We start from the raw sequence: 27,774 nt of genomic DNA, 5'->3' as shown, positions 1-27,774 counted from the left end.
GTGGTGTCGCTGGATTTAGACACGGGGCTGCCTTAGCAGCAGTTCCGTGTCTCCCCAGTACCTGAAGTCGTAGACATTTAGGTCAATGTCAGATGCCCCCTTAGCATTCAATCGCTGAAAGGTATCATGGAACCAGAATGAATGGAGCAAGGAAGAACCGATGCGCAGTACTCAGAAAGTATTGATTATAATAACAGTAAACCATTAAGTATTAAAGCATTTGTCTTCACAGTAACTCTGTTTGTTTTTTAATAGACCTGGTAGCCCCTAAATGTCAAAAGGGCAAGATTGTAATAAATGATAAATAGATCCTTGAAACTCAGCTCCCCGGGGATAGTCAAATAATTTCTGCACAAGTGCACTTAGCAAATGCATAGCTACATAATGCCATCCTGTTTCTCCAAGGCACGACAGTAAGTAAAAAGGCACTCAGTTATGTATATGAAATATGTTGAGCATTATAGTCCTTGCTGATTTGGTAGGATTTCCATGTGCTTGAAATTTTCCAATGTCAGAGCTGATTTCTATTCTTATGAATATGTAAATAATGTAAGTATCCAACTACAAAACTGGCAATTAGAGTGGAAACCAGGGAGCTTGCTAAATGTCATCCCCAGTGCTTGTTTATAAAACAAATTCTCTAGCTGAAATGCCATAATATGTAAATAAGAGAGGCCTCTGTTCACCTTAGATGCCTTGTTTAACTAGGTGATATCGTCATTTTTCACTTGCGACCTGGAACACTTTGAGCTACCTGTTCCTAACCATTTGAATGGAAGGGGCTGCAAGAAGGAAAACTGGGACATATCGAAAGGAGGTGCTAGGATTAAGGTTTGGACAGGCACAATTATGCTATCTGGTAGCTATTTAAGCTTTGAAATAAGGTCAACATTTTTCCTTGTGCCGCTTTTTAGCCAGCTCTTTTGATCTGTTCTGTCCACCAGTACTTGTCTGAATGGAGTTTGTCACCTCCTTAAACCAAGTCCCAGTCTGGAAAAGTTTGGAGGACATTAGACTGCTTAAGAGAACCTGGATTTGTTTCCTTACAGAGCTCATTTGTAAGATGCCCAGAAAGCCCTGCCTCTCAGGGGCGCCCTTTAGAAATCTTATAATGCTAGGATTTTCTACATTCTTCCATGTCAAGAGTGGTTGCAAGCAGTGATGTTGCCAAGAAGGGCAGGGCTTTGGGGAGGAGGAAGGCTTGGCCTTGTGAGTAGACACATTTTGTGAATTTATGACTATGATTTTCATATTTTTAAAAAAATGTGATCTTGGCCAACCTTTTACCATGATATTGTAAGTACGTATTACAAATGGCACAGTTATTGTTCCCAGGGACTCAGAGGCCAAGATCACATAGCTGGCAAGAAGAAGAAAAACCGGAAGTTACACACCCTCCTAAAATAGCCAGGTTCCTAAAATCAAATGAAAAGGCACCGATACAGACCTTCAAGACTCTCATTCTCCCCACTTACTTAACTCCAATGCCTGCCTGGCCGACGCAACTACAGGCATGTCGAGAAAATATCCCAGAACAAGAAGACTTGTGATTCAAAGCCAAATAGCTTCTGTTGCCCTAGGAGAGACCATGATAAAAAAATATTCAGCCTCAGAGGCTGGGAACTTGGAATTCTTATCTAAGACCCTTCCTTGCTTCCAGAAAGTCTGGAAGAAAAAGACAGTCACATCTGCCTCTCCCTGTCATTCCTGCCTTCCTCAGGGTCTGTGGATACTGAAGCTTGATGGCAATAATCCGTAGCAGAAAGAGGAGCGAGACAGAACTAGCAGTGACCATTCATTCATCCTGTAGCAAGCCTTCTGCAGGGTTTTTCACACCAACTGCTCAACTTTATTCTTGCAGCAAGCATTAGTGATGTTATTATGCTCATTTAGCATTTGGGGACTCTGTGGGTCTAAGGAGTTAAGAAAATTTCCTAAGATGGCCTGTCAAGCAATTGCTAGAACCAGAGTATAGTCGTTGTTTGAATGTCTTCATGCTCTGTCCTCATTGCATTAAAAAATCCAAAACCCCCCCAAAAAAATGTTTGCCTCCCTGGAAAAGCCATTATGGTTTTTAAATTTTCTTTAATTGCCATTTCTCTCCCCCTGTTTTTATGTAATTGTCTCTTCTCTGTCCGACCTACCACATATCCCTCTGACAGATACTGCGGTGCCCATATCAGGAGCTGATTTCACAGCAGAGGGAGGACTGTTGTTTGAAGATCACGCAGGAGAGGAAGCAAGGGGTGGTGGGACCTGTGAGCCTCACTGGTTCCTAGGCACCCACACCCCTTGTGACAGAGAGGAGTCTGCTTGTAAAATTTCCCCCTGCCCAGGCCAAGTGATGGGGCTTTCAGAAGTGACCCACTCAATGGGGACGCCTGGGTGGCTCAATCGGTTAGGTGTCTAACTCCTGATCTTGGCTCCGGTCATGATCTCAGGGTTTATGAGTCCACACTGGGCTTCACGGACTTTGTCCTGACAAGACAGAGCCTGCTTGGGACTCTGTCTCTCCCTCTCTCTGCCCCTCTCCTCTTGCTCTCTCTCTGTTCTCTCTCAAAATAAATTAATGAACTTAAAAACAAAAAAAAGAAGAAGTGACCCACTCTAATGTTCCACTTCTGGTCAGATGTTTTTCTTTTTAAATGTTGTTTTGTTTGTTTTTATTTTTTAATGGCCTCCCCTTCCCTCCTTCTCATACCCAGGGGCCCTGTCTAATCCAGGCACTCACTGGTCCCCCGCCCTGGTGCAGCACCTTCCAGCTGGCCTGTCTCCCCCATTCCATCTTCACGGTCCTAATGCATTGGTCTTACAGAGACACAGCTCCAATTACGTTCCAAGTGACAATTTTCTCCTGCTTATTTTTATGTTTCACAACTTCTGAGCTTTATCATCTGTGCATTTAAAGAATGGTATGATCGTATGGCTATGGAGGGCTACTCCTTTTATCATCAGTTGCCTTGATATTATGGGATTTGTCACATAGATTGTATTTCAGCATCTAATTATTTTATTTATCTTATATTTATTTCTCCATCTATATTAGATCATCTTTAAGGCCAAGATTCCATATTATACACACACACACACACACACACACACACACACACACACACCCCTCCAGACCCAGGTGCCCAGGTGCACAGGAAGTATCTATAAATGAAAGTGGCCCTCGGTCACATATTGAACCTTCCTCCCCAGACAGCCCCAGCTCCATATGTCTAATCTCCCAAGCCTGCCTCAAAGTGCCAAACCCAACTGTGGGGCATGTGACAGACTTCAGTGACAGCTGGGGAATGGCCAGTGACAGATTTGATAAATCCAGCCACAGGAGAGATTGATGGAGCCAGTGATATGCCATCATTCCTGCTCACTGTTCATCAGCAAAGGCTGAATCCACAGCCTTGGTGCTCTTGTCTTTTGACCTTGGTGACATTTGGTTCCAGTCTATATTAGCTCCCTGCAAGGTTCAGTAGGATTGCATCTGTCCATCCGCATCCATCCCGCACCCAGGCTCTGTTTATAGCCTCTCGGCCCCCATGGCTTCACCTTTCTGCACATGGCCCAGTCAAGCTGGGTCTCTTGCAGTTCGCAAAGAACAAAAACACGACCCTAAGCTTTGCAGCTCTGTTTATTTGCTCAGACTAACCCGTTCATTCTGGAACACTTTTCCACCACATATTTATTTTAAGGAATTTTAACTGTCCTCCTAGGCCCATCTTGAAAGTTCTGCCAGATTCCCAATCTGGAAGAGTCTCTCCTGCATAGGCCACCATAGCACTCTGAACTGAACATTATACATGATTACTATATGTTATCCGTGATATTCTAGCCTTTGGTGTGAGGAATTTGCATGTGTTGGTGATAGGAGTGCTGGTCTGAGACAGCCATGATGCGTCTCTCACCACCTATCCCTATACCCACCAGCCAGGAAGAAGACTTGTGCCAAAGCTTAGGGAAGCTTTATCAAACTCCTTTAGGTACCTCGGGGTGTGCTGTTCCCTTCAAGTGAGGTCAGGCCTTGTTCCGTGCCATAGAACCAGAGTATCTGGCACACTTCTGACGACCATGGATTTCTGTGGATGGATTCTCTTTCTTCCTGTTGAAGCTGGTGGACGAAAGAGTTTGATATTTGCAGTGCCTCGGGCCTGGCGTTAGGAATTCATTTGAAGTCCTCAAGGTGCCATCTCTTTTTTCCTAAGAAGAATTCAGTAACAGCATTGAGAACTGAAGAATCATGAGGTAGATGAGTGCTTTGTACCCAGACCATCCCCAGGGCATTATTAGGATGAGGCAAATAAAATAAAACTGGCAGGGTTTTCTGTCAGCCATCTCAAGAAGTGCAATTTGCAGGCCTCCTGCCTCTAGAATGTTAAGGGCAGAGAAGCAAAAAGGAGCAAGCAGGCGACCTTGAAAAGAGCCCCCAGCGGGAAGTATTCTGCCAACATGGAAGCCTCTCAAGGAGTCTGTGTGGAGGAGACCCAGGGGCCTGCCTCCTCACTGGGAAAGTCTCCATGAGGAGCTTTGTGGAGGAAGCATTCAATCCTGTCAACCACAGATCTAAAAGATGTTATCGCTCTTCCCTTTTGCCAAATTGTGTCCTCGCACCAATATCCTAAGTGCAGAAGAAAATCCCTAATGTGCACTTGTCTCACTTTGAAAGAGTGGCTGCATTGATCTGATTTAGAAATATTGAGAAGACTTTCCAGGGACAGTGATGATTGCAGGCTTTTGCATCGGCACACGGAAGTGGGATTTCTCTTCAAAGAAAGATGCTTCCCTGCTAGGGCTTCAGCCACCATGCAAATGGTAAGAAGATGGAAAATGGAAGTTGCCACCAGCTGTGCTCACACCCCCCTTCTCTCACCCCGGCTTAGTCTGCTGAAGAGCAGGAACACCTAGCAATGCCAATGACTCTCACTACTTCTCACCCGCAAGCTCTCGGTCTTCCTGTGGCATCCATCTTTGTTCTCCCCTGAGCCTGCAGCCCTAATCCTGTTGCATCTCTGCAGCCTCCTGAGGATGGCCCCAGAGATGGCTGAACTGGTTAAAAGCTCACAACAAAACTAACCCTTGCCATTGTATTCTTTGCAATTAACTGTATTTTTATCTGGACTCTTCTCACAGCAGACAACGGCAGATGGCAAAACAAACCAGTGTGAGAGATGTCTAAAAAAGAAAAAAAATATAAGAAGAAAGAAAGAAGGAGGGAAGGGGGGAGGGAGGAGGTGGGGGGAGGAAAAGAGAGGGAGAGACCATTCTGGAAAGGAGCCTGGCAGGAGGGAGAAGTATTGACAGGCCCAGACCAGCATAATGACAGAGTGGAGGGTCAGGCCCTGAGGCTGATAGTAGATCTGGAGTGTAGATGAGCATTGGGTTTGTGCTCATTAAAGTATATTTACTGAGGAAGGAAAGAGGTCTCCGGTAGTTTAGGATGATTTGAGACAGGAAGGGCTTTCTGCCTTGCATTCTTAGTCAACCAGAATCCTTTCCGTGTTCCCTTTCTAAAATTTCTACTCCTTCAAAAAATTTTCCCCAATTTCCCCCAATAGTTTGTACCAGTGTTAGCCCAATGGTGTTTTGGTGTTTACGACAGAGGTTAGTAGATGAATGTTGCCCTCCTAAAACAAATATTGTGTCTTCGCTCTGATCGATCTCTCTCTCTCTCTCTCTTTCTCTCTGCTCAGCATTCCTGGAGAAAGCTGTTCTGTTTTCTCTGATGTGACAGATAGTAATGATAGTTCTTAGTGTTGTGTTCTGACAGTCAAAAGAAACCTTAGAGCCAGAGACAGACAGACAGGGAAATAAATCTTATTTAGGTACTACCAACACTATGAATTGTATTAAAGGACGTTGACTCGTTCTACACAAAAAGCCTTCCACTGGCGGCTGAGACAGTGTCATTGAGTAAAAGGCCTTGAGCCCTTTCTCTGCTTTATGGAGGAGAATTTTGCTGTCAGACTCTGCAGGTTTCATTAACACGTTAATTTGAGTGGCTCTGAGTTGGTAAACTTTTCTTGCTCTAACTCCAGCCTGGACACTAGGGGGAAAATGTTTAAAGTAGTAGGTGAAGTACACAGAGCAGCTTTGGCTAAGGGTGAATAGGCAAGACCCTGCTTCCAAATCCTTGGCAGTGTCAAATGTACTGATTTTTTATAGTTTTGGCTTGTTCATTTGTTTATTTTTTAGATATAGACCTCTACTGTGGATCTATGGAAATAAAACATATCCCTCTGATAAGTGACCTTTGTTCGCCCACTGGGAAACCTGGGTGGTACTTTACTGGGTAGATTCATCACTAGGGAATTTGCATGGTATAAAATCGATACTCCTCCCCCCTCTTATCATCACTATGTGCTAGACGCTTTCTGGAAGGAAAGGATTCCCGATACCTATGAGCTTTGTAGTCCTGTCAAAGGGGCAGTGAGTGGTCTCAGATATTTTAGAGTGACTTAAGATAAGGAGGAACTCCTGCCTTGCATTCCTAGAAGGTTCTCTTGGAAGGCTACTGAGTAAGTTAAATATAAATAGGTGGCCTGTAGTTTGATACCATCTGTGGAACCGTAGATCTTTGGAAATGAGGCCACTGGGAATTTTAGTGTGTAGGAGAAAGTTCATAGAAAAGGTGTATTTTGATCTGGGCCTAAAAAAGAAGACTGACATTGAGGTAGGCAAGTCCTGAAGCCACCGCAGCCAGAGTGGGTAGCATCAGTGAAGACACAGCAGAGGAAATGTGTTCAGGTGTGGATGAGAGAGTGAGAAGGTGGAGTCCGCCAATACCAAAGGGGACCTTTCGAGAAAGAAGGCCGGAAGTAATGTCACCAAGCTGAATAAGAGGCTTGGTTTATTGGATTGTCTGGTATATCTACTGCTTGAGGGGCCTCTGGATGTTCACAAATAACAAAGCAGCCCGTGAAGATGATAAAAACAAATATCATGGGACATACCTGACTGGTCCACAGATTCTGAATCCAAGCCTAGAGGGATCAATTAAAAAAGACATAGAAAACATGCACACACACACACACACACACACACACACACACACACACAGATGCCAGCACCCAGTGATTCCTCACAGAGATGAATTTTCTGTGGGGGCAGGGGTGGCCCCATATGAACCCTCAGAGTTAATATTTGGTTTTCAGGATATCTGGGAGTCCAGCTTTACACCCAGAGTTGTTATTATTTCAAACCATCCTTCTTCTGTTACAGTTGCATAAATCCTTATATATAAAGATAGATATTAACGTACATTTATATAGAGACAGAGACAGAGACAATGGTGTGGACTCTGTTCTCTTTAAACTCATGGAAAGAAGTGTAGCTCTGGGCTTTAAAAAAGATAGAGCTGGGGCGTGGTCCGTGAGTTCGAGCCCCGCGTCAGGCTCTGGGCTGATGGCTCAGAGCCTGGAGCCTGTTTCCGATTCTGTGTCTCCCTCTCTCTCTGTCCCTCCCCCGTTCATGCTCTGTCTCTCTCTGTCCCAAAAAAAAAATAAATAAACGTTGAAAAAAAATTTTTTTAAAAATAAAATAGAGCAAGGGGAGAAGGAGGAGCAGACCCTCCCATTCCAGGTGCTTGCTGTTGTTCCCCAAGTCTGTTCATTCAGATGCCAAGTGTTTGCAACACGCTGGCAAACAAGTAGCAGGACGTGTGTGCCCTGGCTGCTTGGGTTCTGAATGGAGAGAGAGTGAACTGTCCCATCTGTTGTTATCTCTGTGATGGGAACTGTGTCCCCAGCTCTGCGTGGCACTCTTAAAAGGAATCAAGCATAAAATGTATGCAGGCAACCTTTCCCCAGGCATGATGGGGCAGAGAAAAATAGTAAGACTTGAAAGAAACAGCCATAAATTCTCCTTGACCAGATACCCAAATACTGTGTCGTTGGACTCACTTGAGCCACTTGCTTAGTAATCACATATTTCAGCCTTTTCTTTTTGGCTTTAGAGTCTGTTTTGACCCACTGGACATACTGTCATAGGAAGCTCTTCCAAGGGTCAGTAAATACTCACTTGAGCTGACCTGTTCCTTGGACTTGCCCAGTGCATGTGCAGCCTTGGTGAATCACTCGGTGAGTCATTTGACCCTTCACTGAGTGCTGAAGCTGGAGACAGGACAAGGCTGGGCAATCATGGTATTCAGTAGAGTATGACTCATTATCCATTCACTGTGGGATTGGGCGAATGCAGTGGTGGAAGATTGGGATGTGACTGGGTTACAGACCAGGCACACAGTAGAAAGGAGATGTTTCCAATGATATTTATCACATCGGTAGCCAAATGTCCATGGGACCCAGAATGCCTAGAGCCACAGGAATCTCCGGGCTGTCATGAGGACACTTCTCTAGAGCTGTAAAGATTATTGGAGAGGAGCAGAGGTGTGGAGTGAGCCAGGATAAAGAGCAAGATGTAAGAGAAGAATGACATTTGGAAGGAATGGAATATGTGGAGCATTAGACCCTGTCTCATGAGCAGTGTTTCTTTGTAGTGGCCTCGGGAGAGTACTGAAGCCATGTAGCATGTGGACTTGAACTCTTACCAGCTGTAGAGCCATCTGTAAATTAACTTCATATATCACGGGGATGATGTGTGGATGAAATGAAATAATGCATGGGGAGCCCTTGGGTCAAAGTGAAGGTGTAGTCCATGTGGGCTGCTGGAATAGCCTGAAGCTTCTCTGGCTGTTGTGGAAAAGACCAACAACAACACTGGCTCCCCTGGGCTGCAGTTCAGTTCCGGGCTCCCTGACTTACCATTCAAAGCCTTTTCCCAAGTTGCCCTCAACATTCACATCTATATTTATGTAGATAAGCCAGGCTTATTTGTATACTGCCCCTGCACATCTCACCACTTTGACCCACGTCACTCCTTTTGCAGTGAGTGTTCTGTTTTTGTCAGTGTGAATGCTGCCATTCTTTCGGACCTCGGCTGAATCCGCACACATCTGTGAAGCATCCCTGATTTCTGAGTCTCCCTCCTTGGCATTCCTCTGTCCCTGGTGGCCTCATGCATTCCTCATGACTTTAGTCAGGTTCAGGTCATACTATCAGCTCTTCGAGAGCCAGGTCTCGATTTTGCACTTCTTCGTATTCCACACAATGATCTGTACGTGATATCATTAGGTCACAAGGTACCACTGGCTCTGTCACTGGGTGAAACCAAGTATGAATCCCAGCTCATTCTAATGTTTAGAGGGTATGCGATTTCCAACAAATCACTTAATCTTCCTGCACTTCAGCTTCCTCAGTTGTAAAGGGGGGATATTAATATCTGACTTGCAGAGTGTACATGAGGAGTAGAGACGACACGTGGATCATTTACCCGGCAGGTACTCAACAAATGGTAGGCACTAGTGTTGTTGTCATTGTTATTCTTACTGTTATTGATCCCGTGAACTAATATTTGTATATCTGATGTGCCACGGGTCATAGTGCTGAACAATTTCTCTTCTCAACAGTTATACAGCTCTGCCGAATTTGGGAGAAGATGGCAGCTTATCCAGGAGGGTGTCGTACCAAACAGGTTCTACTGGTAAGTCTCGTTGTTTTTGTAACACATTAAGAGATCACCTAGTAAATGAGCTTTGGAGTCTTTTTCTCACTGAAAGCTCTCACATGAGGTCTGTCCTTTTTAGATATGCCTACATCCCCCTACAGAGCAGGATGTGATGTTGGAATAGTCAGCACCTTAAGGGAAAGTTACAGCCTTGTCACAAACTGCTCAGTAAGCCCCAAATAGATCCCTGAGATTAGTGAACAGCATGGGCTTTGTAACTGTTGTTTTATTCTGTTTTGATGGGACTTGTGAAATAGATACTTTTAACATTTTAATACTGTTTTTTATCACTAAAAGCATTATATGCACATATATTACAAAGTCAAAGGTTTTCAGTGTAGATAAATAGATCTTATTCATCCAAAAGTAGCTTTTCCTCCTATCCCTGGTTTCATGTCTCCTAGATCTCATCATGTGGACACAACCAGCTTTCTTCGGTTCTCATTTCTCCTTCCGTGAATTTTCTATGAGTTACCAAACATATGTATATTCTTAGCTTGGGCTGCTATAACACAATACCATGGACTCAGTAGCTTAAACAGCACATTTCTTTCTCATGGCTCTTGAGGCCAGCAAGTCCAAGATCAAGGTGCTGGCAGATTCCGTTCCTGGTGAAGATCAGGATATTTCAGAGGATATTGCAAGATGTTTCAGAGGATAGTGCAGGATATTACAGAGGGCTGCCTTCTTGCTTTGTCTGCACACAGGGGAGGGGAAGAGAGGAATAGCAAAAGAAAGAATGAAGCAAGGAAAGTGATATTCTTTCTTTTCTTTACCACCTATGCCCATCCCCCTGATGATACTAGAGGTGGCTTCCCTCCATGGGAATGGGTGGCCCCAATTAAAAAGAAGGGAGGGGTGCCTGGGTGGCTTAGTCGGTTGAGCATCCAACTCTTGACTTTGGCTCAGTCCAAAATCCCAGGGTCCTTGGATCAAGCCTCACAACAGGCACCATGCTGAGCGTGGAGCCTTCTTGGGATTCATTCATTCATTCTCTCTCTCTCTCTCTCTCTCTTCCTCTTTCCCCTTCTCCCCCACTTGTGACTTTGATCTTTCTTTCTCTCTCTCTCAAATTAGAAAAAAAATTGGGGGGCACCTGGATGGCTCAATTGGTTAAGTGTCTGACTTTGGTCATGATCTCCCAATTCATGAGTTCGAGCCCCGCGTGGGGCTCTGTGCTGACAGCTCAGAGCCTGGAGCCTGCCTCAGATCCTGTGTCTCCCTCTCTCTCTCTCTGCCCCTCCCCTGCTCATACTTTGTCTCTCTGTGTCTGTCAAAAATAAATAAATGTTAAAAAAAATTAAAAAACTGAAAAATAAAAAACAAAATTAGAAAAAAATTTAAAGAAAAAAAAGGGAATAAAGAAGTTCCTTTCGTTTTTTGTTTCCAAGGGCCTACATCCTGGCAAAGCAAGAAGAGTAGGAAGTGTTCTAGTGTAATGTTGACTTTACTTATCAGCCACTTTTGAGTTTACAACCCAACCCCTGCCAGAAGATGTGACTACCTTACTTGACCTAATCTGCCCCTAGAAAGGACATTTAGATTGATGTTAGACTTTTGCTGGTACCAACAGTACTATAAGAACTGGCTCAAACAAGAGTTTCAATATGTCATGTCCACACCATTCAGAATCATTGGAACCAGGACCTTCAAGGAGCCAACAAGCTCCTTGCTTGTTGTGCGTCTCCCATTTACTCCTCCCAAAATCACACTGCCTCTCACCAGCCTTTGGGCTTCCAGGCACCTGATGGCTCCCCACACCCAACCCAGTTCTCTCACTTCTAAGAGCAATGTGTTTTCATCTTTCTCATTTTCAAACCCTGCCCTAAAAACCCTTGTGGGAGTTGAAAGCCCAAGGAAATGCATTAGAGGAGTCTCTTAACATACTTGTGAAACTGCCTGAAAAAGTGAAGGACAAGTCATTTGCAAACAAACTGGCTCGAAGAGAACACCTGGAGAACTATGTATGGAACAATACCTTCTTTGTCCGTCTCATGAAGAGACATTGATAACTAAAGGGGCACCTGGGTGGCTCAATCAGTTAAGCATCTGACTTTGGCTCAGGTCATGATCTCACGGTTTGTGGGTTCAAGCCCCATGTGGGTCGGGCTCCGTGCTGACAGCTCAGAGCCTGGAGCCTGCTTCAGATTCTGTGTCTCCCTCTCTCTCTGCCCCTCCCCTGCTCACACTGTGTCGCTCTGTCTCTCAAACATAAACATTATTTTTTTTTTTTTCCAAAAAAGAGAGACATTGATAACTGAAGAAGGTTTTTATTACACAGGAGCTCTTCACCTCCTTCCCCCTGCTTCTCTTGCTCAGAGGTGGCTTGAGCCTTGCTTTCAGGGTCCACATCGGCCCCTCTCTTCTCCGGGAATCCCCCTCTAGCTGTCACTTAGTCTCCCTTCTCTGGTGGGCGTTTCTTGCTGTCTTACTCATGCTATCCCTTACTCACAAGTATGCAAGGTGTCAACCTTGCACCTCCATCTGTTTTGCCTTATAAATTATGGAAAATTATGAAATCACTTTTTGGAAAGAGGGTCCATTTTTTTTTTCTATTTTTTTTTTCATTCTCTCTTTGACTTGATGTTCCATGTGCATAGCTTGCCAGTGAAGAAGTGTAAGGGACAGATCTTTCCTCAATCCTGCTTCCAAGTGACTTCAAATAGCTGCCTGTGGACCCAGCAAAAGAAAGTAGGAAGTTGCAATTCACAAAGGACTAGATGGACATATATTCTTACCAATAGAAACAAAGAAAAACAATGACTGAAAAGATGGACAAGAACAAAGAACTAAGATGGGACTATTTCCTATGCATGTGGTACATGGTACACACTATTTTCTAGCTCATGGAAGGTCTTATTCACAAATAGCATTTTGAGGTGAACGGACCAATCATTTCTTTGGCGGGTGCTAATTACAGTCCATTTTTATCTATTCTCTGAATAGAAGTCTTTCATCTGAAAGCCTGATTAGCAAAGCCCTTTTAACCATATGTCGTAATACTATTATCTTTATAAAAATGATTGTGGATGAATCCTGATTAATATGTTAAGTAAAATAAATAATACCCCTCTTTCTACCTTTGGGAACAGAGAGACACATCTTGTCCATTCAAGCCCCACACAGTGATAAGTATGATTCAGACTTAAGCTATTTAATTCTTATAACAGTTTAATGAAGTAATGAAGTAAGACTTGCATTATCATCATTAACAGATAGGGAACCTGTGGCATGAAGAGATTAACTAATTTAGCCAAGGTCACACAGCCAGAAAGTAGCAGAGCTGGGATTCAAAGGTAGAGTCTGGCTCCAAAGCCCATGCTCTCCTAAATCAATGGATTCCGTTGCCACTGCCTCGTGGCCTTTTTTTTTCTGGGCTGAGGCTATGAGCCCTGGAAATTCAGCCCATTCAGGCAGATGAGGAGAGAAAACCCGAAGCTCTTTTGGCCGTGGTGCCGGCATGAGTATCTCTCCAACTGGGCTTGGCAGATGGCTCCCATGGGTCCTTTAAGCTCTTTGGTTTTTCCAGAGAAGGCATGAGACCTTGTAAATTGCACAGTGCACATGACTGTTGATGAAAATCTCTTGATCTCTGGCCACGTGGTCTGTATTTCTGACTGAGCAACTTCCTGAGGCTGGCAGCAAAGGTGTCAGTCAAAGCAATATTTATTAGACTCACTCCTGGAAACCAATTGCTTCAAATGACATAGGAACCATGGGGCTACCTAGGATTGCTCAGCAAGCTTAATTACAAGAGGCCCCCTTTAATCATTTTTGCTTGGAGCCTGACTGCGGGGGTGTGGAAAGGCCTGAGGGCAACTTTTCTAGTGATGAATTATCTAGCGTAAGGGACTCTGGGTAATAACACAGCATTTCCCATAGAGAGAAATGAAGATGAATTCATATCTTTTCTTCATCACCAAGTACACTTGAGAAAAATCTCTTCTGGTTGGCAATAGCAGTGCTCTCTCCGAAAGTAGTCGATGGCAATTAGAAAATAATTATGGAACATAAGACCTTATTCTTATGTCATCGCGGCGGTCCTGTTAGTACAACCATAACTAACATGAATATGAACTGTCCTCCACGGAGTTCATATTGTTTTTAAAACAGATTTACAGATTTACACGTATACATAGCAGCTTATAAAACACATCTTAGTACAAAATTGCCCTTAAAAGAGTAGGTGTCCTTTTTATTTCCCTGTGATAGCAGTCTTGTTCTTCGCTACGTCAGGAATCGATTACCCTGGGAGGCAGGACGACCTGGAGATTAAGGGGCCCAGAGATACTGAGGTAGGAGTTCCAGCTTTACCATTTAGTCTGTAAGGGATCCCGGGGAAGTTACTCCTGGTTGTCTCAGGTTTTTCCTCTCTGAAGTGGAAATAATTAATACCTGCTTCATTAGATGAGATGTTTCTTATGAGCTGGTTACATACCTGGCACCTAAAAATTGTACTAAGTGCCCACTGACTAATCGTAATGATATTCTTAATAAAGGCTGACCTTCAACATCTATTGGTTTTATTCTCCCCCCAGCCCCCACCATGCTGGCTTCATTCTCAGGTTGGTTCTCCCACTTGTGGTAGTGACAGATATTATCAGCTCTACTCTACATTCTAACAGTTTAGAAGCCCTATCAAATGAGCCTACCTCTATCCTCACATTTCTAGGGATCAGATCTGTGTGATTAAGGCTATACAAGGCAGTACATTACTCACGTAGGTCAGGGAACTGAAACAGGAGATGGGGTTGAGTCCCAGGCAAACTGCATGGTTCAAAGTTAGGGGAGATAGGATTGCTAAAAAGGAGGAAAACAGGATTCTGTTATAAAAGGCAAGAAGAGATTTTTATGAGAGACAAAATAGAGATGGGAGAACTGAGTGTCAGCAAGATAAAGTTCCATAATAGGGATTTGTATACAGTCACTAGAAGGATCTGGACGCCTGATAAAAGCATGTCATTTGATCCTTATAACAAGACTGTGAGGTAGGGATTCTTGTCCTCATTTTGATGAAATAGAAAGACGATGTATTTTATCCAACATAATATATATAATACATAATACAGCCAAGTTTTGAAACTTGGTCCGTCTCGGCCCATGGCCCTTGCTTACAGTAGTAAAAATCAGTCCTGTATTTAACACTTATCTCTGACCTGCTTCCTTCAATAATAACAGATTAATAGTTTATTAGGCAGGAGCCAAGGTTTTGCTTTGACATTGAACAAGGACACAGAGTTGGAAGATCACTGGTACCCAAATGCCTTGAATAGAGTGAAGTTCCTGCCAAAAATTCACTAATAGTAGTTGCTGAATGTGGCCTTGTTGGGATCTGATTCAACTTTTGAACAAAGCATTGGAAGGCAGTTTTCATTATAAGCTACTCAGCAATCTATTATCTATGCAAAAGACAAGGCAATCTTAGAGCTGTTTCACTTAATTAAAAATAGGTTCAGACTTATCTTATTGATTATGTTGTTCTGACCTATAGGGGGCTGGCTGGAAGCAGGGACAGCTGAATGGTGATTACATATTTTCTGTGACTAATTCACGCACAGAAAATTAAAAGTTGACTCAACAATGAGCCTTTGTATTCTGGAATGCCAGCCTTGTTTCAGTTATGTCCCTCAGGGGACACATGACAGCTGTACTGTGCAGCACAGAGACACAGGAATACTCACAAGTCTATACTCAGTGCTTTTGAGCATGTGTACACATTGTCATTCATTCCCATGTGCCAGTCAATAAGAATGACTCCCCATTCCATGTCTTTGGCAACAAGTCCCATTTATTGAGCACTTACTATGTGCCAAGCCCTATGCTAAGTGCCTTGCACACATTGTTTCAGTCAGTCCTCAAATCAATGATCAGAAATAATTTAGTCATCAAAACTTTTTTAAGATACGTGATAGAAAAATGCAACCTTGGGGCGCCTGGGTGGCGCAGTCGGTTAAGCGTCTGACTTCAGCCAGGTCACGATCTCGCGGTCTGTGAGTTCGAGCCCCGCGTCAGGCTCTGGGCTGATGGCTCAGAGCCTGGAGCCTGTTTCCGATTCTGTGTCTCCCTCTCTCTCTGCCCCTCCCCCGTTCATGCTCTGTCTCTCTCTGTCCCCCAAAAAAAATAAATGTTGAAAAAAAAAATTTTTTTTAAATAAAAAAAATAAAAATAAAGAAAAATGCAACCTGTTTTAAGGGAAAAAAAGTTTTTGATTTTTTGTTTGTTTTTGGTTTTTTGTTTGTTTGTTTTGTTTTTTAAGAGATATGGGGTCATGGATCTAGAAAGTCTAAAGGTCCAACTGTATTTAGACTCCACTGATTCAGAGGCTCCTTAAGTTGATCAGATCTTGATATTTCAGCTCCACCCTCCTGGATGTTAGTTTCACTCTCAGGCAGGCTTTCTTCCTGGCAATCTCTAGCAGCTAACATTTTCCCGGATTTACTCCAGTGGAAAAGAAAATACCTCCTTGCTTGGCGGTCCCACAGAAGTCCCGGGATTAAATTTCATAGTCCTTGATGAGGTAGCATGCTTACATCTAGACCCCGGGGGTAGAATCAATTCCAGTAAACCACATGGACAGAAAGTAAGGAATGATGATACCCCTGAAAGACTCGGTAACTTTTACCAAAGAAAGTGAGGTTAATGGGATACCATCAGCAAGAGGTTTGCATTGCTGGTAAGTGTTTTAATTCCCATTTTTGGATGAGAAATAAATGAGAAGATAAATAAGAAAACAAAATCCCAGAGAGATTAAATAATCCTGACTCGTGTTATGTGTTAATAAGTTATGGTGACACAATTTAAACCCAGATCCGACTGGCTAAAAAGGCTGTGTTGTGTAAGCACGCTCTGTTCCCTGGCTGGAACACCAGCTTTCCTTGAAGCTTTTCTGAGGACCCTGCTCCACAAAGCTTTCTTCTCACTCACAGCTGTAAAGTTAGCAGGCATTTCCTTTTGACCTCATACCCTTTGGGCCTGATGTCCAGTAGTTAGAGTCACATTTGTCTATATACCTGGCCTGTTTTTCCCATCCAGAGTTCCCTCATCCAACCTCGGGCATGAGACACAGATGCATAAACTTGGGCTGGTGTTATATGGCTATGTCAGAAAACACTTCAGCGCTTAAAATAATCTCTCTGTGATTCTGACTCGTATCACTAACACTCATCCCCAAGTCTTTTTTTTTTATTTTTTTTTTCAACATTTTTTATTTATTTTTGGGACAGAGAGAGACAGAGCATGAACGGGGGAGGGGCAGAGAGAGAGGGAGACACAGAATCGGAAACAGGCTCCAGGCTCCGAGCCATCAGCCCAGAGCCTGACGCGGGGCTCGAACTCACGGACCGCGAGATCGTGACCTGGCTGAAGTCGGACGCTTAACCGACTGCGCCACCCAGGCGCCCCCCCCAAGTCTTTATTGAATATTGCTGCTGGGCCAATGCGAGGAATTTTTTTTTTTTTTTTTTTTTTTTACCCTTGTTGTTGTTTGGTAGTTTGTTTTTTATACCACCAGGCCACCATGACCTTTCTTCTTCCTCCTTCAGATATGCTGGCCACTCAGCATGGCATCTCCGAGATTTCTAAGCCATTTGCAACAAAGGGACATAGAGGATGTGGCATGAATTGGCTGTGACTCTTTTCTCTTTCCCCAGATGGGTTTAATGGATTCCTCTGCACTCTTCTTTCCCCATGTCTTGCAAAGTGGAAATGGATTGGGGTCTAATCATATTACAAAAATAAAATAAATAGAATAAAATAAACTAGTAAAGTAAAAAGTAAAACTCTGTCTTATCAAAATAGCTAGAAAATTGGGTGTACTTTATTAGTAAGGGAGTATGGCTACTTTTTGAAGATACTCTGCCTCATCCTTCACCCAAAGCTCTGAAGTGGGTCTTCGTTTGCCAGGAACTTCTAAATAAACACCATCGTTAGCTTTCGATTTTATGCCCAGGTGGAGGTGGAACATCTCACAGTTCAGAATCGGATTTTGATTTTTAGGTGTCTGTATTTCTGTGTATCCTGTAACCCAGCCTTAGCATTTTTGAGCCGTATTCCCCTCTGTTCTCTTACTCAGCTCCTTTTATACGTTGATTTTCCAATCTGCATCACTTCTACCTCCATGAAGTTACACCTGCCCACTTTCTTTTCTATTCCCATTACTCTGGCTCATTAGGAATGGTGAAAAAGCCCCCCTCTCCTGATAGCATACTAATGCCTAAAGAATCTTGTAGGCATTTCCCTGATCAAGCATTTGCCTTGTTCCTCATTGCTTACAACATAAAATTAAAAAGAGTAAGAACATAACTAGATTCTTGCCAACCTGAGTTTGAATGCACATTTTTCTGACCTCCCCTCCCCATCCTCCCAATTCTGTGTGCTAAATTCCAGAAGGCCAGATAAATAATTCTAAGCACTGATTAGTCTATGGACCAGTTTATCCCTCTTATCTCTCTGGCTTTATAAATATGCCTACCTGGGGGATAAACTGTCCTTATTATCATTAATATTTTTAGCAATGACTACTTTTTAGCACTTACTATGTGTTAGGACAGTTTTGATCTTTGAATACAAAAATAATGGATGAGGATTTTTCTCATTATTAGGATCACAATGTTGGATCCTTATGGCCTTACACTGATGCCTGCCTTTACTCTCTTAACCTTCTTCGATACGTGCTTCTTGTTTTTCTAGGCAAGAAGAATCTCTTTCTTTGAATTTAAATGTGGTTAATGTGAATTTAAATATGTCACAAATAAAATGCAGTGCATCATAAAATGTGTTGTACTGCAAATCTGTCTATGTGATTGTTGGAAGGAACACAGGCTTGGAGTCAGCACATCAAGCTTCAGATTCCTGCCTTGCTTTTTACTGATTGAGCGATCCTGAGAAACTGCTTCACCTGCCTGAGCTTCAGTTTCCTTCTCCCAAGGCTTATTTTGGGAATTAAAAAGGACATAGATAATTATTATTAAGTAACTTAGCACTTAGTAGGTTTTGCATATCTGTCTTTTTATTTCCTCATTTCCCTCTCCTGCTAATGGATAATTTCTTAAGGACCAAGACTGTCTTTAACATGTTTCCACCTATTTTATGTAGGGCAATAAATGGAACAGCAGAACTTGGTGTGCATACACTCGCGTGCGCGTGCACACACACACACACACACACACACACACACACACACATAAGGTACTGACTTCATCAAATGCACACATGTATGTATATGCACTGCATGAACCCGCAAATACATCCAGATTGAAACGCGTCTTGCATGGACTCCATTTGTTAAGTCAAGGAGCCATAAAAGATGCCTGGGTGGCTCAATCAGTTAAGCATCTGATTCTTGGTTTTGGTTCAGGTCATGATCTCACAGTTCATGAATTCAAACCCTACGTTGGGCCCTGCACTGTCAGTACAGAACCTGCTTGAGATTCTCTCTCTGCCTCTCCCCCGCTTGTGCCCTCTCTTTCTCTCCCAAAATAAATAAATAAACTTAAAAAAATGAAAAAGTTAGATTTCTAAGCTGTCTGCGTACATATTGAAGGGAGAAGAATTCTAGATCAGTAAAAGGAACACTTTTCTATGTGGTAGGCTGCTTATTAGCCTAATAGGCTATCCTGGGGGATAATGAGATCTGTGTAAGCACGGATGAGGTGACCGCACCCTGGACTGCCCTCATGGGGAGTTCTGCCCCAGACTGCCCAAACTGACAGATCCTTGATACACTTCTGAGTATGGGCTCAGGAGAAGAACCCCAGACCGCCCTTTCTTTGGAGTATTGACTTCATTGTCTCTTCTCTTACACTTTCCCCCTTCCTCCCAGACAATCTTTTCTGGTCCTGAGCCCCCTACCAAACTACCGTCTGAGCTGAATCATGCCTGTGGTTTGAGTCAGGAGCAGGGAGAAGAGGCAGGAAGTCATTCCTGAGATCCCATCCCCAGAGCTACACTGGGGCATTTCTGGTACCTGTGCTGTGAGTGCTAGATAAGAGGATTTTCATTTTTCTTGAGAGGACTGATGTTTTATCTTTTTTTTTTTTCCTTCTGTTAATGATCTCCACATGAGTGCCATTTTCTAATCCTCTTGTACTTTCCTCCACTTCGTAATCTCCCCATATGATTAGCAAGTTTCCCTCCACATTAAGTTAAATTCCCCCTGCTGCTGCATGTGAGCCCATCACTTTTCTCATGGTCTTCATTCACTAATGGCCATCACTGATCCCCGTCCTCCTTATCTTGATGATTTCCTGTCTCCATGGGCTGCAGCTCCTCCATCTCTGAGCAGCTGAGACTCCATCACTTCTCCAGATTCCCACTAAGAACTATTATGATAGCAGAGTGCAAGAGCGAGGGGAACATCCTCATTATTATGGCTTCCTAATTTAGAACAATATTAAAAGAAATTGACTTATGCTCTAGTGATCAGACTTCACTTAGTCTTCAAGTTCAAGAGCCTCTGGGTTTATGCTGTGTCTGTGTATGTGGTTTCTCTTGCTCATTCATTCATATGTCGCTTTTGTGTGTTGTCTTCAGTCAATAAGAGGTTGTGTTTAGGGGCGCCTGAGTGGCTCAGTCGGTTAAGCGTCTGACTTCGGCTCGGGTCATGATCTCACAGCTCGTGGGTTCGAGCCCCCGTGTCGGGCTCTGTGCTGACAGCTCAGAGCCTGGAGCCTGCTTTAGATTCTGTGTCTCCCTCTCTCTCTGCCCCTCCCCCACTCATGCTTTGTCTCTCTCTGTCTCTCAAAAATGAATAAACGTTTAAAAAAAAGAGATGGTGTTTACGGTTTACAGTTGAGAGCTCTGGAGTCAGAATGACTTTGCTAGAATCCTGTTCTCAAGGGGTGTGACAATGAGCTATTTAATTAACCTCTTTAATTAAGCCTTATAGTCTTCATCTATGTATCAGTCATCATTGTAGGGTTGTATATACTTACCAGGATAAAAATGAGAACTCAGGTTAAACTCTAGATATATATAATACATGATGAGTAAATATGAACTATCATCTAAAAGCGGAATAAGGAAGAGTTGGGCATTAGTTTCTGGAATGTGGCAATCTCATTTTGACATCCAATTTCACAAGTTATATTTTCAATGGGATTTTTTTTTTAATTTAAATTTTAGCTAACGTATAGTGCAATATTGGTTTCAGGAGTAAAATTCAGTTATTCATCACTTACATACATCACCCAGTGCTCATCACAAGTGCCTTCCTTAATACCCATCACCCATCTAGCCCACCCACCCCTACCTCCCTCCAGTTTGTTCTCTATCTTAAGAGTCTCTTATGGCTTGTTTTCCAGTCTCTTATCCCCCCACCTTTCCCATATTTTCATTGTTTTTTGTTTCTTAAATTCCACATATGAGTGAATCCTATGATATGTGTCTTTCTCTGATTGACTTCTTTAGCTTAGCATAATACATTCTAGCTTCATCCATGTCATTGCAAATGGCAAGATTTCATTCTTTGGATGACTGAGTAATATTCCAGTGTGTGTGTGTGTGTGTGTGTGTGTGTGTGTGTGTGTGTGTGTATACACATACATATCACATCTTCTTTATCCATTCATCAGTTGATGGGCATTTAGGCTGTCTCCATACTTTGGCTATTGTTGATAATGCTTCTATAAACATTGGCATGCATGTACCCCTTTGAATCTATATTTTTTTATCCTTTGGGTAAATACCTAAGACTGCAATTGCTGGATCATAGGGTAGTTCTATTTTTAGCTTTTTGAGGAACCTCCATACTATTCTCCAGAGTGGCTGCACCAGTTTGCATTCCCATCTACACTGCAAGAGGGTTCCCCTTTCTCCACGTCCTTGCCAACACCTATTGTTTCTTGTGTTGTTAATTTTAGCCTTCTTACTTGTGTGAGGTGGTATCTCATCTTGGTTTTGGTTTGTATTTCCTTGATGATGAGTTGTGTTGAGCATACCTTCATGTGTCTGTTAGCCATCTAGATGTCTTCTTTGGAAGAGTGTCTATTCATGTCCTCTGTCCATTTCGTCACTGGATTATTTCTTTTTTTGAGTGTTGAGTTTGTAAGTTCTTTATAGATTTTGTATTCTAACCTTTAATCCAATATGTCATTTGCAAATATCTTCTCCCATTCTATAGGCTGCCTTTTAGGTGTGTTTATTGTTTCCTTAGCTATGCAGAAGCTTTTTATTTTGATAAAGTCCCAATCTTTCATGTTTGTTTTTGTTTCTCTTGTCTTCAGTGATGTATCTAGTAATAAGTTGCTCAGGTTGATGTCAAAGAGGTTGTTGCCTGTGTTCTCCTCTAGGATTTTGATGTTTCCTGTCTCACATTTAAGTCTTTCATCCATTTTGAATTTATGTTTGTGTATGGTGTTGTTCTTCCACTTGTTGCCATCCAGTTTTTCCCATTACCATTTGTTGAAGAAACTGTCTTTTTTCCATTGGATATTCTTTTCTGCTTTGTCAAAGGTGACTTGATTATAGAGTTGTGGGTCCATTTCTAGGTTTTCTCTTCTGTCCCATTGATCTGTGTGTCTATTTTTGTGCCAGCACTATACTGTCGTGATGACTACAACTTTATAATATAGCTTGAAATCCAGAATTGTGATAGCTCCATTTTGGTTTTTATTTTTCAGGATTGCTTTGGCTATTTGGGGTCTTTTGTGATTCCATACAATTTTAGGATTTTTTTGTTCTAGCTCTGCAAAAAATGCTGGTGGTAGTTTAGCAAGGATTGCATTAAACGTGTAGATTGTTTTGGGTAGTATAGACATTTTAACAATGTTTGTTCTTGTAATCCGTGAGCATGGAATACTTTTTCATTTCTTTGTGTCCTCTTCAATTTCTTTCATAAGTGTTCTATAGTTTTCAAGTACAGGTCTTTTACCTCTTTAGTTAGGTTTATTCCTAGGCATCTTATTGTTTTGGGTGCAATTGCAAATGGGATCAAATCCTTGATTTCTTTTTCTGCTGCTTCGCTATTGGTGTATAGAAATCCAACAGATTTCTGCACGTTAATTTAATGTCCTGTGACTTTAGTGAATTCATGTGTTTTTCTGACTATTTTGGTGAAGTCTTTTGGGTTTTCTGTGTAGAGTATCATGTCATCTGCAACTAGTGAAAGTTTGACTTCTTCCTTGCCGATTTGGATGGCTTTTATTTATTTGCTGTCTAACTGCTGAGGCTAAGACTTCCAGGACCATGTTAATAATGGTGAGAGTGGACATCTTTTTCTTGTTCCTGATCATAGGGGAAAGGCTCTCAGTTTTTCCTCATTGAGGATGATATTAGCTGTGGGTCTTTCATATATGGCCTTTATGATGTTGAAGTATGTTCCATCTATACCTGCTTTGTTGAGGATGTTTATCAAGAATGCATGCTGTATTTTGTCAAATGCTTTTTCTCCCTCCGTTGACAGAATCATAAGGTTCCTATCCTTTATTTTATTAATGTGGGGTATCGCGTTGATTGATTTGTGAATTCAGTGGGAATTTTTAATGCAGACATGTATTTTACTTTCCTGTTGCCCCAGAATCAGGAACAATGGATAGAAAATCAGTTTAGTGTTTAATTTTATAGCTTCTCAATTACTTAGAAACCCTTGTTACTCGGTTCATTTAATTTATATCAATTGAGTGAGTAATTTTTAGATCTAACTCCTGGCCGTGAACTTAGAGGAAACACAGTTCCTGTCCTAGAGGAGTTTGCAGCTGCTGAGTTGGGACTGTAGCATGGCCCCCTCTGGGAGTTGAAAACCAGCATCTGGCTTGGGGCCTGAGGGCGCGAGGTTGGCAATCTGGAAGAATAGCTGGACATAGAACTTGGAAAGGGAAGGGCAAGGACAGACCAGACCATAACTTGCCAGCAATTTTTTGCTGTCTGTTGGCACCTTGAACCAAAACGACCTTCAGAGTGAAATGGCTACTGCTTCCCTGCTGTCTTCTGCATCTCATATGTACTTCCTTTTGGTCAGTTCTAATCTGAAATTATAGAGACTGTGGAAAATATGGTTGTAGGTTGGGCAAGTCGATCCAATACAAAATCACCACAGTCTACCCCTTGAGAACTTGGTACCTGGCACATTTGTAAAACCATATATAATCTCCAAGTAAAAACAAAAACATAATTATGCTTCACCTGACAGTGATGTGATTGTCCCCCATATAACATAAAACATGATAAATGCCTCCCCAAAAAGATGAGAAAAAATTGCATATTCCACATTGTTTTCGGGTAATATTCCTCTTTTAACTGAGTCATGCTTCTCCTTTTTGTATTCTGTAACCAAAATACCAAGAAGTAAGGTCAGCCACTATTATCTCATGTTAACACATTGAGAAATGGGAAGAGGAGAAGGAAAAAAATAAAAGACACACACAAATATATATTCATATTAAGTTATGATGGAGGGTGTTCCTGGGGAATGGTTTTTAAGGAAAGGGACTTGTCTTGATAGGCCAAAGATGAGAAGAAATTGACCAAAGAGCTAATGGAGTGAAATGCCTAGAACACTGCCTGGAGCATACCATATCTCATCAACTCTGAAATCCCATTGAATGATGATACCTTTATTTTATGTATTGTCAAAAAAAACATGCCAGTTAAACATTATCATTTATTTTTTTAATGTTTATTTATTTCTCAGAGGGGGGTTTATTATTTCTCAGAGCAGAGAGAGTGGGGGGACACAGAATCTGAAGTAGGCTCCAGGCTCTGAGCTGTCAGCAGAGTCTGATGTAGGACTCAAACCCACGAACCACGAGATCACGACCTGAGTGGAAGTCAGACACTTAACTGACTGAGCCACCCAGGTGCCCCTAAACATTATCATTTCAATGATTATAAGATACCAATGAATTTAAGAGATGTTAAATTTTTTTTTTAAAAAGTGAGCATTTTGGAATTGATAAAGTAGATGCTCAATAAGTATTTATCAAATATGTGAAAATTAAAGAATGAATATGGGGATGAGGCAGCCACAGATACCTACTTTTCAAATCGAAGGTTAGATAATGTTGTCTTAATACGTAACTAATAAGATGTGGGATGGTAAATCCTAAACAGAATGGTAGAGAAGATATATGAACTGGCTTGTTTGACATGGTAGGAAAGAAAGGCAGAGCGGACAGAAGAAGATCCTTAAACCAACTCTTTGACCAGGGAGTCCGTGTAGATGACCAGCCCTGATGTGTTTATGAATGTATTCAGAATGTTACCGGGATTCTTCGAGAGCTTTGAAGCTATCACATATGACCTCCTATGAATTGAAGGAATCCCTTCCACACAATTCTAGGTAAATGGCTAAAAACAGCCTTTTGGATTGAGAATGAACTTTTTCTGTCTGTCAGGATCTCTCTTTCTGTACAGAGAATAACCAGAGGAAATGGACCTGTCCCACTGTTTTTTATCGTTTGGCTCTGGCACTTAAAACATCAACATCTCTAAACAAAGCAATTCCATAATTTAGAGAAAGCTGTCAAGGTTTTCACACAAGCATGGCAAGATGTGCCCTGGGGTGGAGGACAGAACCTGCTGCAGCATTTATGAAATTTATGGTAAAGGGTTTTCCATGAGTGCCTGAAGTTTAAGGCAGATAAATACCAGAAGACAAATTCTACCAATAATTGAATTACAAAGCCATTATCATGTGCTGAACAGAGCAATTTTATGACTCTATTGTGACAAGATGAAACTTGTTAGAATATTTATGTGCCTGGGAGAGCTTCTGCATCACTAACCCAGAGAACAAACTAGCTCTTCCAGAATGTGCCTCCTATGGGCAGTTAGCCTTCCTGTATTCGGAAGCCAAGGAAGGCAAGGTGCCTAAGAGAGAGGAACCCAAAGCAGGCATAGTGTACAGGCACATCAGCCGGAGCTTCACATCCACCCTCACACTTCAACAGTTCCTGGGCCAACAGATTTATGTTTTCAGCTGCAGTCAGACTCCTCCCACAGTAATCAGGGCAGCTCTAGAATCAGAAAAAACTCTGGCTGTCCACATGCATTTCTACTTCTAAATAAAGGAAGAGTAAGAACATCTCAGTAATAAGGGCCACTTTTCCAATCGTATCATTTTTTTAATAGTATAACTTTATTTTTTGTGATTATTGAAATCTATGAATCATAAATTTACACTAGTTGGAATGCTACAGTAGTTTACCCATTTTAGGTGATAGAATGACCTGACCCATCCATTCCATGTGACGTCAATGATTTAGAAAGGGCAGATCACTTTCCTATTTATAGTAGTTTTCTTCTAAGTGAGTACATCCTTGGGAGATTTGGGTATAGTTTCCCCCCTAACTTTTTATTTCAAAGTAATTTTAGCATTAAAGAATTGTAAAGATAGAATGGAGAGTTCCCATATCATCTTCAGTCAGCTTCTCTTAAGTTAACATGTTTTATAACCATGGAGCAGTATTTACAACGAAGAAGTTAACATTGGTAAAAGGCTGTCAACTCAACTGGAGATTTGATTTGGATTCCCCCAAAATTTTTACATAAAAAAATGTCCTTTTTTCCCCAAATCCCACATGGCACTTATTTGTCGTATCTTTTAGTCTCTTTCAATCTGTGGCAGGTCCTCAGACTTTCCTGGTCTTTGATGACCTAGGCAGTTTTGAAGAGTGCTAGTCAGATATTTTTTAGAATGTACCTGAAATCAGGTTAGTCTGATATTTTCTCATGATTACAGGGTTATAGATTATTTGGAAGAATATCACAGAAATGATGCCCCCTTCTCATGGCATCATATCAAACAACATAGTATATCAATATGTCTTATTACCAGTGATGTTAACCTTGATCACTTAAGGTAGGGTTTGCCAGGTTTTTCCATTGCAGAATTACTGTTTTTCCTGTTCCATACTCTATTTGTTAAAAGCGAGTTACTAAATCCAGTGCATTCTCAAGGGAAAGAGAATTAAGCTCCAACTCTTGGCAAGAAGAGTATCAAAAATTTTGTGAACATATGTTAAAAACACCAAAATAATTAATAAATATTTTGGGAAAGATTCTTTGAGGCTATGCATTTTGCCCACTAATTCTAGTATTCCTCAGTGGATCTTGCCTGTAACAGTTATTTCTGTGGTATTCTGATGGTAATTTCCTACTTCAATCATTTCTTATTATCAGTATTAATTAGAATTCCCCTATAAGGAATAATTGTCCCATCTTGATCATTTATCTATTTATACCATTGGTTAGTGACCAGAAAAGATGATGAATAAGCCCATCTTACCGGGGTTGTTGTTTCTTTAGATATCTCTGTGCCCTTGTTCTGGGCTAGTTGGAACACAATCCCATTAGACACTAATATGCCATTAAAGTGCCACTTGCTAATTAAAGGCAAGATCACTCTGTCTAGTAAAATCATTTTTAAAGGAATATTTTAGGGTCTGACCTGGGATAAAGATCTCAGAAGGAAATGGATTTTCCTAGTGACACAACTCCTTTATTGGCCCTGGAGGAGGGGATTTCCCTCCACGGTTCTGGGCTTCCCCCAGTTTGTTCAGTTGGGCATCTCACAGCATCTTCATCATCAGGAGGGTGACTTGGAGGTACTCATCATCAACACACACACACACACACACACACACACACACACACTTCTTCCTTTCCCCATCTTCTTTGTCCCCATCAAAGAAAAAGCAAGATTTTCTGCTTCACACCAAAACCCAAACTTCTATAAAAGAGTACTGACCTTTGTTGTTCAATACTGATTTTAATTACCAAAACAAAGGTTCCTGGTTGGTTCAGTCTGTAGAGCATGTGACTCATAATCTCAGGATTGTGAGTTTGAGCCCCACATTGGATACAGAGATTACTCAAAAAAAAATTAATTACCAAAAGAAACAATCCAGGTTCCAAACTTAACCTGTTAAAAAATATATGAAAAAGAAAGTACAATAAATGGGTTAACATCCTAAACAATTTAATCCATTTTACAAATGAAAACTTGAGTAAAATCATCTCTGTGGATATGAGGCCCATGAACATGATAGGCAATCTATAAAGAAAAATAAAAGACAAAATGAAAATGTTGAGCCTCACAAATCAGAAATAAAAGCAACAAAACAAACAAGATATATAATTTATTAAACTATCACAGGGATAGATTTTTTTAAGAAGATAATACTTAGCCTTGGTGAGGCCTTGGGGAATGAACACTGCGTATGCTGTTCTTAGGAGCATAATTTATATAAACTTTCCGGAGGACAATTGGACAGTGTAACAGGA

General features: G+C 41.8%; 1 protein-coding gene across 6 annotated transcripts in view; it reads left to right on the top strand.

Moving 5' to 3' along the window:
* The window catches only part of SORCS1 (sortilin related VPS10 domain containing receptor 1), a 550,691-nt gene that overhangs the window by 327,483 nt on the left and 195,434 nt on the right, over positions 1-27,774 (top strand). For all 6 annotated transcript variants that reach the window (XM_086680819.1, XM_086680821.1, XM_086680820.1 and 3 more), the window contains exon 5: positions 9,458-9,531. In XM_086680819.1, coding sequence (XP_086536945.1) covers positions 9,458-9,531 — 74 coding nt within the window. The remainder of the gene's footprint in view (positions 1-9,457; positions 9,532-27,774) is intronic.

This window comes from Puma concolor, chromosome D2 (genome assembly GCF_028749965.1).
Source record: "Puma concolor isolate L17-30 chromosome D2, mPumCon1.1.hap2, whole genome shotgun sequence".
Taxonomy (NCBI): Eukaryota; Metazoa; Chordata; class Mammalia; order Carnivora; family Felidae; genus Puma; species Puma concolor.
This window is presented reverse-complemented; position numbering and strand designations above follow the sequence as displayed.